This window comes from Vulpes vulpes, chromosome 8, assembly GCF_048418805.1.
Source record: "Vulpes vulpes isolate BD-2025 chromosome 8, VulVul3, whole genome shotgun sequence".
Classification (NCBI taxonomy): Eukaryota; Metazoa; Chordata; class Mammalia; order Carnivora; family Canidae; genus Vulpes; species Vulpes vulpes.
Window position 1 is genome coordinate 39,202,481 of NC_132787.1, and position 17,615 is coordinate 39,220,095.

General features: G+C 41.5%; 1 protein-coding gene across 4 annotated transcripts in view; it reads right to left on the bottom strand.

The window, feature by feature from the left end:
• Positions 1-7,364: 7,364 nt before the first annotated feature.
• The window catches only part of LOC140599919 (very long chain fatty acid elongase 5-like), an 87,029-nt gene continuing 76,778 nt past the window's right edge, over positions 7,365-17,615 (bottom strand). For all 4 annotated transcript variants that reach the window (XM_072766189.1, XM_072766191.1, XM_072766190.1 and 1 more), the window contains one exon: positions 7,365-8,880. In XM_072766189.1, the coding sequence (XP_072622290.1) occupies positions 8,616-8,880 (265 nt within the window). In that variant the 3' untranslated portion in view covers positions 7,365-8,615. The remainder of the gene's footprint in view (positions 8,881-17,615) is intronic.

Below are 17,615 nucleotides of genomic sequence, written 5' to 3' on the forward strand. Positions count from 1 at the left end.
TGGTCTATTCAAATTGAAGTATATTGTAAAATTAATGAAATTTGAGTAGTGATACCCAGGTTCTGTTCTCAGTTCTGCTGTAAGTTAGATGTGCATGTGTATGACATTTTAATCTCTCCATGTTAGCAAATACTTATCAAAGATTACATAAAGTTCAAATCCATCAATTATTAACAATTAAATCCCAGATTGACCTTAATAATAGGTCATCAATATTTACTTGTACTTTTGTCTATGTGGATTTTGGTTATATTTTCTAAAACATCAAGTGTCCTATGTACATTCCCTTCTTAGAGGAAGTACATTTCAAAACTCTTTGTTTTGAAACAAAGAAAGTAAAAATAGACAGAAAAGGGAAATATGGAAGAAGGAGGAGAAAATTGGGCCCAATTCTCCTACTTCATTTATGTCATATGCAGTTTTTAGCCTTCAAGGTCACAAAGGAGAGCAAATTCCATTGAAATAGAAGTAGAACTCTCCAAAAGCAAATTTAAACTTAAGGTCGGAATAGAACCAAAGGCTTGGAAGCCAACTCTCTATTCATAAAAGATATTTTAAATCAATAACATTGGAAACAATGGGTATTTTAGTTCCTTGGCATACCATAAGCATAAAGCTATCTATGAATTCATGAGGGGAATTATATTTTAAAAATCAGTAATAACAGAAATGATGAAACATCAGCTTGGGCAGAACTCAACTTCAGATACTGAGTCCATCTGTCCATTAAAGGTCAAGAAAAGTCCGTAATTCCTTGTCTTGCAGTAAATCCATGCAACTTCTAAATGGAGCTGAAGTGCATGTGTTTCTCATTCATCCAAGACTTAAGCTCTGCAAACCCTACTAAGAAGAGCAATCAGCTGTCAGGCTGATAACCTGCACTCCCTCATGCTAAATTAAGTTCTTGTAGAGCTTCAAGAGTCCATGGTTGGAGGCCCAGAACACACCATGTTCCTAGAGATGTGATCCAGGAGAAGAAGGTCTTCATAACCCAGCCAGTGGCTTACAATGAGGAATGCCTGTTTCCCCTTTCTATTGGGATCTGGATCACCAACATTTCAGCCTGGCAGGCTTTTCCCCCCCTTTTTTGTAAATGAGTAGCCAACAGCTAGGAACTGTGTCCTGAAACCCCTTCTTTGTTTCTCCCTGAAGTGATGATGAATTCATGGGTTCGCCTAAGAAAAATAAACCCAGAACTTCTGGCTGCTGGATTCCGTACTTTGTTCCCCAGATTAGATAAAAGGCTTATTCCTCTTTCAAACATAAGGAATTATCCCCAGATCAAAGTCAAAGCCCTTGAAACAAGTGATAAATGATTAAGATGCACGGGCCTTTGGCTATCCCTGAAAGGGATTCTGTGGTGAGGAAGTAAATCTGGTCCCAAAAGCGGTTGCAGAAGTTAAGTACTTTATAATCCTATTATAATGGGAAAAGAATCAGACCCATGGGGTTTGAGCAGGCTTTTACTTGACTGGGCATTATGTTTGGGAAGCATGGTTGGTCATGGAGTATATCTAAATATGGGTATTCATTCCTGGGGTTATTTTTTTGGTTTTACTGCTAACATCTAAGATATTTTTAAAATGTTAAAACAGTATAATTTTGAATAAGTTGAATAATAAAAAATGAAACATTCTGGAGAGTTGGTTTTCTTAATAGCCAGAAAATTATTTTCCTTTTAATTCATGTTGAAAATTTTTCTATGATTATGAGCTAATATTGTTTGCAGCAGAAATAACATTCAACTAAGAGTCGGGGGAAGAGGGTCTGATCTACTGGTTCTTCCAGTAACAATCTGTGTGACCTGGGCCAACTGGTTTTCCCTCCCAGAACTTCAGTTTCCAAATCTACCAAGGGAGAAGATTGGACTGAGTGGTCTCTGAAGCTCCTCGCATTGCTAATCCACTTCTTTGCCTGAGGGACAGTGCACCCCACTGAATCCTTCCTTGATTGTGGTGGGTCACCATGTTGAGCACCAGTTCTTATCCTGTGGAGGTGGGGAAGGAACCTACTGGGCTGATGTGCCCTTCCCATGGAAGACATGTGTTGAACTAGAGATAGGAAGGACCTCAGGATAATTGGGAGGGAGAAATACAAAACAAAGGAATCTAGCTGAAAATATTGAGCAGATAGTTGATGAAAGCTTGATTAGTGTTCTGCAGACTTTTTAACAGAGTAGTTTAAAGGGAAAAATATCTCCATTGAATGAAGACTCTAGCTATTTACTTTGGGAGTTCATTGCTTTGCAATTACTAGCCTAGACCAGGATAGCTCTGCCAAATGGGCTACAGGGGAATGTATTTTCTTTGAAGATTTCCTGATCCTGTATTTTATAGGTTGCATGAATGCCCAGATTTTAAAACCACATGACTGCTAAAAGCAGTTTGGCACTGAAAAAAATTTCCTAATGGAAATGACAAAATAAGTTAAGAGAGAGGGTTTTAAACATCTCAGAAGGTCAAAGAGAACAAGAGACACCTGTCCCTCTGAGGAGAGAAATGACAGATAACCTTGGGGATCCCTTCTAAGTACCAGAGTTAAAGGATTGCAGGCACATCCCTTGTGGTGTTAGCAGTCCTTCTGAAGGTGAAGAAACCTTCCATCACTGAGAGCCTTCCAGTCAGTAATAACCTGCTGCTCTCTGGTTTCCTACAGAGTTAATTGCTCCCTTCAGAAAATGGCCTGTAAAGCCATTTCCAAGGGGCCTCACAATCCTTAAGAACTAGAACTCTCCTGCTCCGGAGGGTGAGAATGGAGATGGTTGAATTGGAAGTGGAGCCAGGCTTCAGAATAGAAAAATACAATCCAGCAGAGCTTGTGCTAATATAGTTTAATAGAGTTCAGAGCACTACTAGGCTGATATTTTTCTTTTATGAATAAGGATATTGGTAAATGAAATCCAGGATGCTTTTGCTGTCAGAGGCTGCTGTCGTGGAGAAAGAGACCACAACATAAGCTGGAGATAGCTTTGCCATAAGCTGAAAAATCTGTATTTTGGAACCAAATGAAGTGTATGTATGGTAGGGGATGGTTTTTACTTACAGACTTGTTTTTATAGGGGGTTAAAACCTAAGACACCCTTCTTAGCTGCAAGAGGTGGGAATTAGTCTTTGACAGTCAGGTGAAGGTGAAGGTCCTCATGACACACAGACAGGAGAGAAATAAATGTTGTAAGCTAGTGAAGTGTATTGGCTACTTGTAAGGTCAGAGTGTAAGCCTCGGTAAAACGTCAAAGGATTTTTGTTTTTGCTGAGATTTTACATTTTCTTTAACTAGGAGGACTGCTTTTTCAGTTTTTTTTTTAAAGATTTTATTTATTTATTCATGAGAGACACACAGTTAGAGAGAGGTGAAGAGACACAGGCAGAAAGAGAAGCAGGCTCCATGCAGGGAGCCTGATGCAGACTCCATCCCTGGTCTCCAGGATCACACCCTGGGCCAAAGGTGGCGCTAAACTGCTGAGCCACCTGGGCTGCCCGATTTTAAGTTAACTGAGGTAGACTGGTTGGAGAATTTTCCCTACCCCAGAGGGAAACTTTTATTCTCCTTATTTCATGTTTTCATGCTATAATGTTTACTGACTAGTAGATTGGTTATTCCTTTCCAGCTTTAACCAAGCCCTTCTTGGGCCTTTCCCCAAGTGGAATTAGTATATTAAAAACTAAGCATAGTGTAGTCTTTTTCCTTTTCTCTGTCTTTGGCCTTACTCTCCTGATGGTGACACTGAGCATGTCTCCTCTGCAAACCAAATTCTACCAAGATATTTGGGGAGGGAAGGGGTAATGGGAAGTCCATTTGAGGCCATGTGTTTCAACCACTTACTGAATTCAGCTTCATCCATCATAAAAATGACATGTTGATATCCATCTATTCAATTCTTGTATATACTCAATTAGTTCCTAACTTAAAAATAATTACAGGTGTGATCACTCACAAACCTTAAGGTCCCAGAGTAGGTTTATTAAGCAAAGCCCACTGAGTGGGCTTGCAAAATCTGTAAGATTTTTTTAAATTTATTTATTCATGATAGACAGAGAGAGAGAGAGAGAGAGAGAGAGGCAGAGACACAAGCAGAGGGAGAAGCAGGCTCCATGCAGGGAGCCTGACGTGGGACTCGATCCCAAGACTCCAGAATCACACCCTGGGCCAAAGGCAGGTGCTAAACCCCTGAGCCACTTAGGGATCCCTGTAAGAATTTTTTTTGTCTATATAAGGTCCCATCATTTTTGGAGGGAGGAAGTGAGGGAGGAAGGGTGGGAGGGAGGGTGGTATGGGAAAAGAAAGGGAAGGAGGATGAAAACAAATTAGAAAAATTTGCAAACAGGACCCTGTTATTATGTCTTCATTTATTTTACCCATAATGCAGAACCTAGTGGTGGGTAGAGATTAGTAGATAAAAATGGCTTAATTCATTGCAACTTAGTGGGGGTGGAGAGGTGACATTCCAGATTTTGTCTGTGTTGACATAGCTTGCTTCTGCTGAATACTTTCTTCACTCTGGCAGCACACAGTTCTTACCAAAGTCCCTATGCTCCTAAGCACATCCTTTTGGAGGTAGTGAAGTCTCTTCTCTGAGGATGGAAACATCCTAGAATGGAGCTCTAGAGCTTTCCTGGCTTGTCAGCTTTCTCCAGTTAAAGAGAAGAAGCAAAGGGCTAAGAAGCTGAACTTCCCAAGAAATGGATGTATCCATACTAAGACCAAATGACTGATGGTGTCATTCACTGCTAATCTGAAGCCCGAGACTCTACCTGAGAACTTTGACCCAAAGACAAAACTCTTAGTAGTTCAGGCACAAAACATCTATTCCAATTCCAGGTGACTTGGGAGATATCACATTGGCTGCCCTAATCTGATCCTCTCCCCAAATGGATGGTGAGGCTACACGGCAAAGATGTCCTCACACAAGGTGGAGTTGAACCCTGATTCAGTCACTTACTAGCTGTGAGAACTTGGGAAAGTTATTTTACATCTTAATCCTTGATTTCTCATCTACAAATAGAGACTGAAATTAGCAACCTTTTTGTGTTATGCTGTAAAAATAATGATACTGTGAATTTATGGCAAACATCTAGAACAATTCTAGGTATATAGTAAGTATGGTAAGTATAAATAAATGGTACCTACAGTTAGACAGTCTCTCTTCATTTTCAGGCTAAATTGATATCCCAAAAACCAAAAATAAAGCCATTTTGGCTTCTAGTCACATACCAAGACTCCTAGAAATATACAGATGTACAACATACTTAGACACATCTACATTGTGAATACTTTTGATTTACCTGGATGATAACTTACCTGGAAGATCAGCTCTTCTGGAAGATGTTCAACACATATGACTGACTGAGTAAAGATCCTCAGAATACAGATACCAGTGGCTCATACTGTGATTCAGGGGCACCATTTTCAGGTGCCTAAGAAAGGAAAATGATAGGGGAGAAATAGTATCAAGAATGACAATTGGAAGGCTGGTAAGAAGTGTAGGAAGGTAGGACTGACATAGCTGAATCACGGGAAGGGGGGGCGTTGGGGGGGGGGAAGGTGGGTGGCCAGGAAGAGTTAGTAGAGAGCACTCTCCAAACATCTTAAAAATGGAAAAACAACATTTTCTAGAACCAATTTATTAGAGAATGAAACTCTGAAAGTAGATCAAAGTCAAGCTGGAAGAAAAGGAGAAAGGACAATAGCAGGGGTGGTTTTATATGGGGTACATCCATGGAAGATGCGGTGAATATGGGGAGGCAAAGTCTGATGACAGAAAGCTCAGTGTGGGAGCAGGCAGCAGAAACAAGAGTGTGGGGAAGTCAGTTTAAGAACCAATACCCAGAACATTTCCAATCAGGGCTGCATGCAATTATGTCAGGGATTTACAGCAAAATCAGAGAAGCGAGGTAATAACTTAGAGATAATATAGTCCTATGTGCTCACTTAAAAGTTGTAGGAGCAGAGGATACACCCCTGCACAGGAAAGTATGCAGCCTAAACAAAAACATGTAAGAGTAAAAAAAATAAATAAATAGGGCCAGCCAAATTGCAGAAAGCAGTTTATATATTGTACCTAATAGAATTACAATAAAAAAAGACATTAAGGGGCACCGGGGTGGCTCAGCCAGTTAAGGGTTTGCTTTAGGCTCTGGTCACGATCTCATGGTCCTAGGATGGAGCACTATGTTGTCAGGCTCCTGGCTCAGCAGAGAGTCTGCTTCTCCCTCTGCCTCTTCCCCCACTATTTTCTCTCTCTCTCTCTCTCTCAAATAAATAAATACAAACTTTTTTTAAAAAGACATCAAAGTGGGACTTTCCAATTTTCCTTTTAGTTTACAGAATCAGTCATTTTTATTTGTTGAGCTACCTCAGATTCTTCCAATCTCACTTGTCTTTCTCTAGCTCTTGACCAATTGTTCTGTGGAAAATACATATGATCCCATCAAGCACAACCCAAAAGCTCTCATCTTATGGCCCTACTGTGTCCTCCCTGCTCTCACCTTGGGGTTTCCCACTGCCAGCTGGAGTATGAATCACCAGAGACTTATTAGATAACCCTACATATTTTACCTGAAATTCCAAGGGAGTTGATGTACATTCAGCAAAAATTTCATGGAGAGGACATAGGAGTTGGTGGATACATTTTCTCCTTCCTCCTCTGGGATGGATTATTCTGGGCATCGAGTGTGGCCATCATGAGAGTACATTCTCACTTTTGTTCTTCCTTCATCCCTATCTCACAACTTTTTCTCTTCACTTATACTTCCCAAATAATTTAGCTCATTTGATTTACATTCAGATTCAGACTCTGCTCTGGGTGGGATCTATGCTAAAATGTTGTCTATGGTGCTTCTCAACTAGAAAACCCTTCAGAACTAGTATTATATATTTCAACTGGGTGCCAAGCTGCCTATTGAGATGGCTGAGTTGAGTAGAATCAAAGGGCTAAAAATATATAAATAGACATCAAGCTCAATAAATATGTGTCATCTATTGGATCAAGCTAGGAAAATAAGATGATGCTTTGGGAATGCTAAAGAATCTTAAGAGGAAGAGATCCCTAACTCAGGGCTTTTATTTCCAACCTTCATCTCCTTCACAGTCTTGTCTCCAAGACTGCACAGCCACAACTCAAGTGGAGATACAGTCATCTTCAGCTACCTCCAAGGAAGTACCTGTCGCGGCCCTCATCATAGTTCAGATAGTGAAACCAGTGACACCTGAGACTGTCTACTATCCCACCAGCAGGGCCCATCTGACTGTCCTCAGTGTCCCAGACCCTCCTGCCATTTCTACCTTGTCCTCTCAGGAAGTCAACTTTAACCGGTTTGCACTAAGTAGTAAGTCTGGTTCTTATCACCATCAGACTCAACATCTGCTTTATTCTTTTTCTTTCTTTTTTTAAATTAACATATTAACCATTTTTTATTTTATCTCTTAACAATTTTACAGTTCAGGAGTGTTATGTGTACATTCAGTTTATATTGTTGTGCAATCAATCTCCAGAACTTTTTTCACCTTGTGACGGTGATGATGAATTCCCTCTTCCCCTAGCCGCAGCAACCCCATTCTACTTTTTGTTTCTGTGAATTTGGCTATTCTAGTAACCATTCAGTATTCATCTTTTTGTGACTGGTTTATTTCACTTAGTACAATGTCTTCAAGGTTCATCAATGTTGTGGCACATGTCAAAATTTCCTTCCTTTTTAGGGCTGAATAATATTCCACTCTATGTTTACACCACATTTTGCTTCCTCATTCATCAGTTGAAGGACACTTGGATTGCGTCCATTGTTTGGCTATTGTGAATGAGGCTGCTGTGAACATTGGTGTACAAATATCTGTTCAAGAATTTGCCTTCAATTATTTTGGTTATATATTTTAAAATGGAATTGCTGGATCCGATGGTAATTCTATTTTTAATTTTTTTTTTTTTTAGAAACTGTCATGCTGTTTTCCATAGCAGCCACCCTATTTTGCATTATTCCCACAACAATAGTGCACAAGGTTACAATTTCTCCATATCCAACCTTTGTCATTTTCTGGGCTTTTTTTTAGTAGTTACCATCCTAATGGGTGTGAGGTGATCAAACATTTGCTTTTTATAACATGCCTATCTGCCTATATCTACTTATACTAGTAATATGCAAACAAAGGCTCCATTGTATATAAGAGAAACAAAATGTATAAAAACACATGTATTTTGATAGGTCAATGCTCAGGTACAACTGTACTTTAAAAAAAAAAAAAAAAAGCTGTTCCCATAAATTTCCCAAGAACCTCTTTGGAGATGTCATTGCCCAGCTGAGGGCCCCTGGGGTTGGTCACTGATGAGAGCCATGTGTTTTCCCTCCCAGAGATAGTTGGACCTTGATAAGAGTCAAACTTTAAGCCTAGAGAGCATTACTGTCATCCAATGTTGGGGAGTCATTTTACAGGGACAGATTTGAGGAACACCCCTGAGATGTGCTGTGAATAAAGCCAGCTCACTTACTCTCCCATCTACACAGCATCCACCACAACCTCCTGTGTCAACAACTCCTGGAGCAAATCCAGCCATCACAACCTTACTTGAAACCGCATGGCTCTCCACTGACCATAGAGAAAAGGCCAAAACTTTGTTTCTCACTTCACAGCTGAGACAGAGGAGGGTCAGAGAGGGAAGTGACTGCTCCTGGGTCACCAGCAGGTGAGTGAGAGAGATGGGGCCAGAACCCAATCTTGCAGTCTTGGTCTTGTGCTTTTCTGAATATACACCCAAGAATGTCCACAGTCCTTACACCTGAAGAGATGGTGAAAGTAACTGGAGGCAGCTCCTTGTCTGAAGTGGTTTGAATGTCCTTTTTCCTGAAGGCAGAGGGATGACCAGCAAAGGGATTGATGGGTTGGTTGAGACTGTAAAAGAAGAGATGAGTGTAGATCAACACCAAGCACAATGGACATCATAACCAGTCGGAAAAAAAATCCTGTATATCTCTGGGCCATGAATTCCTCCCAGAGCTAACAAATTAACTGATACCCCTTCTGCTCTAATTCAGAGGCATTTGAGCAATGCAGAGCAGTGAATTTTCCACGTTTAAGTCCAATATCATAAGGAATTTCAATTCCCCAAATCCCTTCTCTCTTTTCAGCCAGCTGTCTCCTTTCTTCATTGTGTTCTTTGTGTGGAGGCCCCTCTGGACCAGTCAGCTCCTATCATGGAAATAATTCTGTTTCCCACTAGAAGGGAAAAGAAAATTCACCCACTGAACCACAGCAAATTGCAGTGACAGCATGGAGACCCTGGAGAAGTGCCATATTGATTAAAATGTTCAAGTTAGTAGCGAAAGGAGAAAGAGCAGGAGGGGGGAGGAGGAAGAAAAAGCAGGGAAAGAGCATCCACCTTCTGGCTATCTGTCCCCAAGGGTATCATCCAAAGCGATTCGTTGGGACTCCAGGAGGAAAGGCATTTAGAGTTGAGAGGGCCCAGCAGGAGATGTTGCACATCTCTTCACTTGCTCCTTTCACATGGAACAGTGCTCCACTATCTCCCCCTTGTGGGGATCACCACAACCAGGTGCAGAACAGACCCTAACAGTATAGTGTCCAATAGGCAGCTGGGTGCTGCCTAGACATGCAGGTGCAGCCATAGCCTGAGGGTCTTTGCTGGGAAGCACTGAACCTTTCCCAATGACCCTGGGGAAAAAATAGGTCCATCACAAGTACCAGCTTAAATGTTTCTATTTGCATTGACAGTCATCTTTAAATAGAGCAATAATGGCTCATGTTGTTATTGCACTTGACAATTTACAAAGTGCATTGTCTCTTTTAATCCTTACTGCCTCCCAAATGAGAGAGAATATTGTCACTGTTTTATGGATGAAGAAACCGAGGCTCATTGAGATTAAGTGACTTTCTCAGAAGGAAATAGAAAACTCTCCTCTAGGGACCCAGGCTTTCGCAATCAACCATGAAGCACCTCCAGACCTCTGAAGAGGACTAAATATTCCTTCCCTCTCCTTTTGAATGCAGCAGTGATATGGACTCTCCCATGCTGGCACTTGTTCCCAAAAGATCAAGCCCTGGAGTCACAGAATCAGTCTAACTGTAACTCTCCTTTTCTTGGGGGCATGTGAACTCAATCAAAACATTTTCCAAAAAAAAAAAAAAAAGAACTTTTCAAGCAGACAGGATTCATTTAACATTTTTCTGAGTTCCTATTAGAAACTGATGTACTCCTACTAGACCCTGAGGGATTCACTGATTTTTTAAAAATCTCAGATGCAGTAGGCCACAAATTATTCTCCTCACTCAACAGAGAACAAAAACTCAGAAACAGTCAGCTACCTCAGTCACAGTGCAAATCAACCAGCCCAAATCTGAGACTATTTGCACCCAATATGTCACCTGTATTCAGGAACCAATCTCATCTTCAACGGGGCAAAAAATTGACAGTATGACTTTGGGAATGCCCCTGGCCCCCAGGATCTCTCATGCAGTACTATGGCAGACTTGAAGGTGTTGTATTGATTCTGTCAAATTTATTCTTATCCAGGAGCAGTGGAATGGGATTCAGGAGACTGTTGTCTTAGGTCTGAGTTTTTCACACACTATAGGTGTAAGTACAGACAAATCACTTCACCTCTTGGGCATTCGCTTTCCCATGTGTGGTGTGTGGGGAATGGATGAGCTGGTTAATGTCCTGGCTGGAGAGTGAGAAGGTCTTGTGGGTGGCTTCTCTCTGCCTTGGTTGCTGATGAGGCTGTTGACTGAGTTCATCTGTTTACCAAGACAGATGCAGCTGTCCCCCTCCGATTACTTCATCACAGGCACTGACAGACCCTCCTGGGCAGGGCTCTTGGCACCTCTTCGCTGGGGAGCATCTCCAACCATTGCCCATCCTAATCAAATTCAGATTTATGGAGTGTGAGGCTGGAAGAGGCCCCAGGAAGGTCATAGAACACATGGTCTCCAGGCCCCTGGGAGCTCATGTTCTGACTTGTGGGCCATTTCTCAAGACACTCAGCCATGCAGGCCAGTGTCAGAGTGCTCACCCCTGACTAAATGGGGTGACGGGGTAAATAGGGCCAAGGAGTAGGCCATTTTAATGGGGTCGTTCAGCAGCTTTGCATCAGTGACAGTACCAACCCTTCCATTGAAGCTCATGTAATACTTCTATCTCACCTTTATTTTTGGACCAGTAATTATACAATGAATATGATGAGGGACAATATGTGGGAAGAGTTTTTGATCTAAACAAATAGTGCCCTCTTTATACCAATAGATAGTGTTTTTATTTTTCTTAAGATTGTATTTATTATTTATTTATTTGAAGGACAGAGTAAGTGAGAGAGTGAGTCAGGGAGGAGCAGAGGGAGGACAAGCATACTCTGCATTGAACACAGATCCCAAGGTGGGGCTCTATCCTACAACCCTGAGATTATGACCTGAGCCAAAATTAACTCACTGTGCCACCCAGGCACCCCTAGACTGTGTTTTTAAACATTTATTATGTGTCAGCTATTATTCTTAGTCTTTTGCATACTTTTCTTCATTTCCTTCTCAAAATAATTCCATGAGAGGGATATGATTAACCTCATTTTACTGACAAGAAAGCTGTGTAGTAGAGAGTGCAAGTGTTTGCCTCGGACTTAGACCAAGGTCTGATGCCTCATTCTTGTCCAGCTTCATTATGGTTATAAGTTCCCCTACGTGCAAAACAGGGGCAGACAACAGAACAGCCTATCAGTAAGTGCTAGCACTGAGTGATACAGAGTGTATTTGGGGGATTGGGAGGAAGGAGGGAGAAGTGTGGGATAGAACATTTGGGGAAGGTTTCCTTGGGGAGGGTGGATGGGACAGGCTTTTCCAGGATGAGTAGGATTTATCCAGAGGAACCAGAGGAGAAGAGCATGAAGTGGGTAGAGGAGTAATCAAAGCATGGTGAGTGGAAAAGAAAGTGGGATGTGTTCTGCTTTTGTTATTTCTTGTCACTGTCCTCATTGATTTCCAGGACTTCTTGAGCTTCTGTCAGATACTACATTCTGTGGGGATCACAGACAAATGCTTGCTTTCTGATGAGCCCACAGGAGATGAGGAAGGTAAAGAGGATATGACCTCAAAGGTTTTCTGCACATGTCTGCAAAGTTGTTTGACTGTGGTTTCCAACCATTTTTGTCCTTGGGGCATAACTTCATGCACTAGATTTGAGGGCTGTATACTAGAAGGGATTAAGTTGCATCCTCCATGACTGTACTAACCTTGTGTTGCCTTCCCAGCCCTGGTTTGCTCTTTGACACCTAAGAGCAGAATTCTTGCATGTTGTGATGACAGTCTGTCCTCATGCTATGCCCCCCATCCTGTGATATGTCTCAGTTCAGGTGGTCATCACCAGGGTAGTGTGCATCCTCAATGAACTCAAAGTCAGTCTTAGACATTGATCAATATTTGGCAGCACACCTGTGTGCATGCGCTGGGCCTAAGGGGTGGACCGTAGAGTTGATTTGGGGTAAAGGATGATGGATCCTTAGCAAACCAGAGGCTGAAAGGATTGGAATTCTGGTTTTTAGTTTAGGTATGATGCTAACTTCCCCTGTCACCAAGTGCTTGCTTCACCAACATAACTTCTTGCGATCAGGGCTGGAGATCGCAAGAAGTTATGGCTCTCTTCATGTCCACCCCACTTCCTCCTCCCCCACAACATACACATGCTTCACCCACATTCAGAAATAGAAAAGGTCAAGCCACAAACCCTCCCCTGATTGCTGTGTCCCTGTGGCTTTATTTTTAGGTTAGAAAAGACCCTTTTCTTTCTGACTCATGATCCTGCTGACAAACATGCCCAAATGGAGCAAGCTACATAAAAGAGTCCTTCCTCATGTCATATTCTCTCTTCTCAGAGAGGCTCTTGTGGCTGCACCCTGTTTTGTCATTTTGCCCCTTCCCTCTCCAGTGCCCATACACTGTGGGCATTTCTGCAGACAAGGGCACTACAGCCAAATAATCCTCTCTCTCCTCTCCAGCTGCTTCTACCCACCCCTACTCCACACACATTTAGTTTAACTTTTAAAGTGATTTAGTATAACTTCTTGGACAATGCTCCTGGACATTTTTTCTCAAGAATCGCTCCTTTTAAAGCACTCCTGTGTCCTGAGGTGACTGGAACCATATTGAGAAACCAAGGTAAAGTACTAGTAAATTACTGATTTAGTTACCAGACTCTTAATAGTTTCAGCTTGGGGAATTGCAGAGTGTTGGAACCAAAAATCACTTGCCCATGAGAGCTTGATATCAGGCCCTGCTCTAAATTATGATCTTATAGCCAAAATCTTGTCCCTTTCCTGAACCTCAATCACTCAAATCTAATTAGATCCACGCCCTTCCTCTGTGACCTTCTAGTCAGCCTATTGTTCATGGGTCCTCTGAGTGGAAATTAAGGCATGGATATCCAGCATGTCTTTTTGCCCATATATTGTCTTTATTTAAAAAAGAGCTAGATGACTTTTTTTTACAGTTTGAGACTAGAGGCTAAAATGGAGATATCTGAGTCTTCTGTGGGTTTCAGTTCTCTGCATTGCCTGTCACCATGGAGAACTGATAATTGGTCATAAGCATTCCCAGCTGTATTTTAAATTATCTCATCCACCACCAAAATGGCTCAGGTTTTTCTTTTTTTTTTAAAGATTTCATTTATTTATTCATGGGATACAGAGAGAGAGAGAGAGAGAGAGAGAGAGAGGCAGAGACATAGGCAGAGGGCGAAGGAAAAACAGGATCCCTGAGAGGAGACTTGATACCGGGACACCAGGATCACGCCCTGAGCTGAAGGCAGACAGACGCTCAACCACTGAGCCACCAAGGCATCCCAGCTCATGTTTTTCTAGCAAACTTCTCCATGTCCATGATTTCATATAATGTTCATAACAGTCCTGGAAGCAGGTACTACTGCCCTCATTTTATAGCTGAGAAAATTGAGTTTCAGAAGAGACTTAAGTCTTTTGCCCAAGACCGCTGACCTCTTGCATGATATAAAACAGTCCTGATCCTATGTCTCCTAACCTCTAGCTAAGAGTTCTTCAACCTCATCATCATGGAACAAATACTTGTCACATTGCAGGTGAAGAAATTCTCATGATAATGAGATTCCAGACTTTCTCATTGGGAGCCATTACTATGCTCCCAAATTACAAATGTGAAAAATCTCCCAAACTCTTCTGGGCAATCCCCCAGCTTTCCTGGAAGGTTATCCCCCATAGTCAAATGGACCTCGGATTGCAGGCAAGAAAGGCCCTGGTGCATAGCTGGCTGTACTGCCACTCTCCCTCCTCTGCTCCCATGAAAAAGAAACCCAACCTCCCCAGCCTGGGAGCTCAACCGGGCAGTGGCCAATTGGATTATCTTTACTGGACTTCCTGCTTTTGCCAAACCTCTGGGGAAGAGAACCAGATGTCCCCATTTGACCAACCATTGCAGTGGTGTCCAGCAATGTCCAGCTGTTCCAGGGTCTGTTCACAGAGCATACCATTTATCTTTAATTTCTTAGTGCCATAACCAAGCTGCCAGAAGAAAAAAGGATGCTCCATTACTGACATCAGAGGGAAATTATGAATCAGGAATCTAGGAAATGCTGCTAAGCATTGTTTCTTCCCTATAGGCACCCGCCCCTCCCTTTTCTCTCTGCTGAACCAGGAAGGTATGCTTTGCTTTCCTTCCTTAAAGAATCTGATCCAGGCGTCTCTCCTTTCAGAAAAGATTTTCCAATCATTTCTGAAAATCTGCTGCATTTTAAGGTCAATCCCATTAAGGGATTAGCTTTTGGGTTTAGTTCCATGTCTTTAGAGAATTAGGGTAACACAGCTGGATAGATAATTCAGCTCCACAGATCTATCAAAGAGAGCTTTAAATCCAAGGAATTATTAGGGACCTTCAACCTTCTATCTCCTTCCCTACCCAACTGTAGTTTCATATTTATTTCCAAGATTTGGGATAAGATGCCACTCTCTCTTGAGTTTGATCAAGACAGGAAGTCAAGATGTCTTTGATTCAGTGTCTAACATGGGTCAAGGTATAGAAGAGAAATTCACGCTGTGTGAAGTCAAGAGAACTGTGTTGTAGTTCTGACTACACCCCAGATTCATTGTGTGAGTTGGGCACCCCTTGGGGGGCTTCTCATCTCACAAAGATTTTTAGGGAATATTCTCCACCCCATCCCAATACTGAGGTGGGTTTTAAGCAAATGTATATAAGCAACTTGGTTTTCATCTCTGGGTCCAAATTAATGGACCAACCCTTGGTTACTGACCCAGATTGGATCAACCAGAGTCCCTTCCCCCAGAGTCTTGGGCTTGGCACTAAAAGAGTTCATCCCTTGGACTGGCATCTTAAACTGAGGAGAGATGCTGATGGTAGCCTCACTCTGCACCACATAAACTGGAAAGCAGAAACAGTCATGCAGAGAGAGAGGAATGAAGCAGACTTAACGAGAAAATCTGACCCAACTGACAGATAAAGAAAGGCAGTTAGATGACTGTAGGAAGCCAGGAAGCCTGCTGTCTGTACTTATACATTTTTCTTCAGTAATTTGTGTGATTCGGCTTAAAAGAAAAAGTTGATTTATGAAGAATGTTAAAATTAGTGAGCAAGTTTTTAAGAAGGAAAATGGTATTTGGATTATGTCAAAGTAAAATTTGCTAATTACAAAGGGGAAATTGTAACTATACGGTGAAGAAACTTGAGAAACACCACCTCAAGGATCAAGCTTAACCTTACCAGAAAAGAGACATAGCAATATCACATGTCCCCTGATGCAATGCAATGAGAAGGGCACAGCATCACTTCGATGGTGATAGTCTCAATAGTCGGTAACCTTAACTCAAACAGGTTATCATGAAAAAATATCAGAGAAACACAATTGAGAGACATTCTACACAGTGTCTGATCAGTAGTCTTCAAAACTGTCCAGATGTGAAAGAAGAACAAACTGAAATCGGAGGAAACATGACAACTAAATGCAATTTGAGATTCTGGAGATCATGGAAAAATGGTGAACTGTGAATAAAATCTGAAGTTCAGATGATAGTAGTGCACCAGTGTTAATTTCCTCATTCTGTTCATTGTGGTATGGTTATGTAAGATGTTAATGTAGGGAGGATTGGGTAAAGAATATGTGAGAATTCTCGGGACGCCTGGGTGGCTCAGCGATTGAGCATCTGCCTTTGGCTCAGGGCGATTCCAGGTTAGGGAATAGAGTCCCATATCATGCTCCCTGCAAGGAGCCTGTTTCTCCCTCTGCCTATGTCTCTACCTCTCTCTCTGTATCTCTCATGAATAAATAAATAAAATCTTTAAAAATATTTTTAAAAAAGAATGTGTGAGAATTCTCATTATTTCTGCAACTCTATAAGCCTAAAATTATCCTAAAAATTTTAAAAGGGGTGGGGTGAAATTTCTTATCAAGATAGAGGATCCTTAAAAAAAAGGTTAGAGGGATCCTTCATGGAATTCAAGGGCATGTATATAGATGAGCCTCAGGCTTATTTATGTTAGCTAAGTGACTTGTTTCTCAAAACCAAAAAAGCCTAACTAATGCACTCTACATAGTCAGAATTCTCAGCACCTCCAATGGAATCTTCCCAAAACCAACACAGAACACTGAATGTAACACTGAATATAGCATCTTAGAAATCACTGTCTTCTCCTCTAGACCAAACACAATGTTTGAGCACCACAAGGACCTGGAAGAAAGATATGTGAATATCATTTACTCATTTCAGCAATGCAGGTGATAATTTTCTAAGTTGGATTAAGGGTGTTTAGAGCTAGAATGTCATCTGATAACAATCTGGCAACCTGGGAGCCATCTGCTAACGAGTAACATCCAGTAACCTCCAACCCAAAGCAGGGAATGTTTGCACATTCATGCCTAACAATGCACTATGCCTTAAATAATGGAGGGTCAGCACTATGAATCAGCCTTTCCATTTCTCAGTAAGTCTCTGCTCATTAGGAAGACTTTCCCATTCCCAGGGTGATGATCAGCATCTGGTGTGCCTGGGAGAGCCCCACTGTAGGTCTATTGTTTGGGTGTATTTATGACGGGTGCTTCTGCTTCTTTCACTCTCAGATGGGTCCTAATTTAGTTGATTGGTCACCTCCCTCACATGAGGGGAACAAAATGCCTTCTCTTAGTTAAATGTGAAGACTAAAACTTTACAATACAGAATAAGTTTACCCTCCTTTCAAACAGTGTTTCCCTTGCCCGCTCCCTTGCCAAACAGTCTCCACTCAACCAGCTAAGCCTCATAAGTCACAATTTCCAGAATCATCACCACCCTCATAAACCTCTCTGGATGTGCTCTGACAACTAAGGCCAAAATGGAATGCAAAACTCCATATGTGGCTTGACTGACTTTGAGCCCTTAGAATTATTATATTATTCTCCTATCAATCTTCTTAAAGTACCGCTAGCCAACATTATTTATAATGTAGAAACCAGAGGACAATTAAATAACTTACAATATGGGGATGATTAAATTGTTTATGGTATAATGATACTATAAATAGGCATTAAAATCATATTATAGAGAAATATTTAAGACCAAGAAAAACAGCTTATGATATAATCTTAAGAAAGCATGACATATGGAATAAAT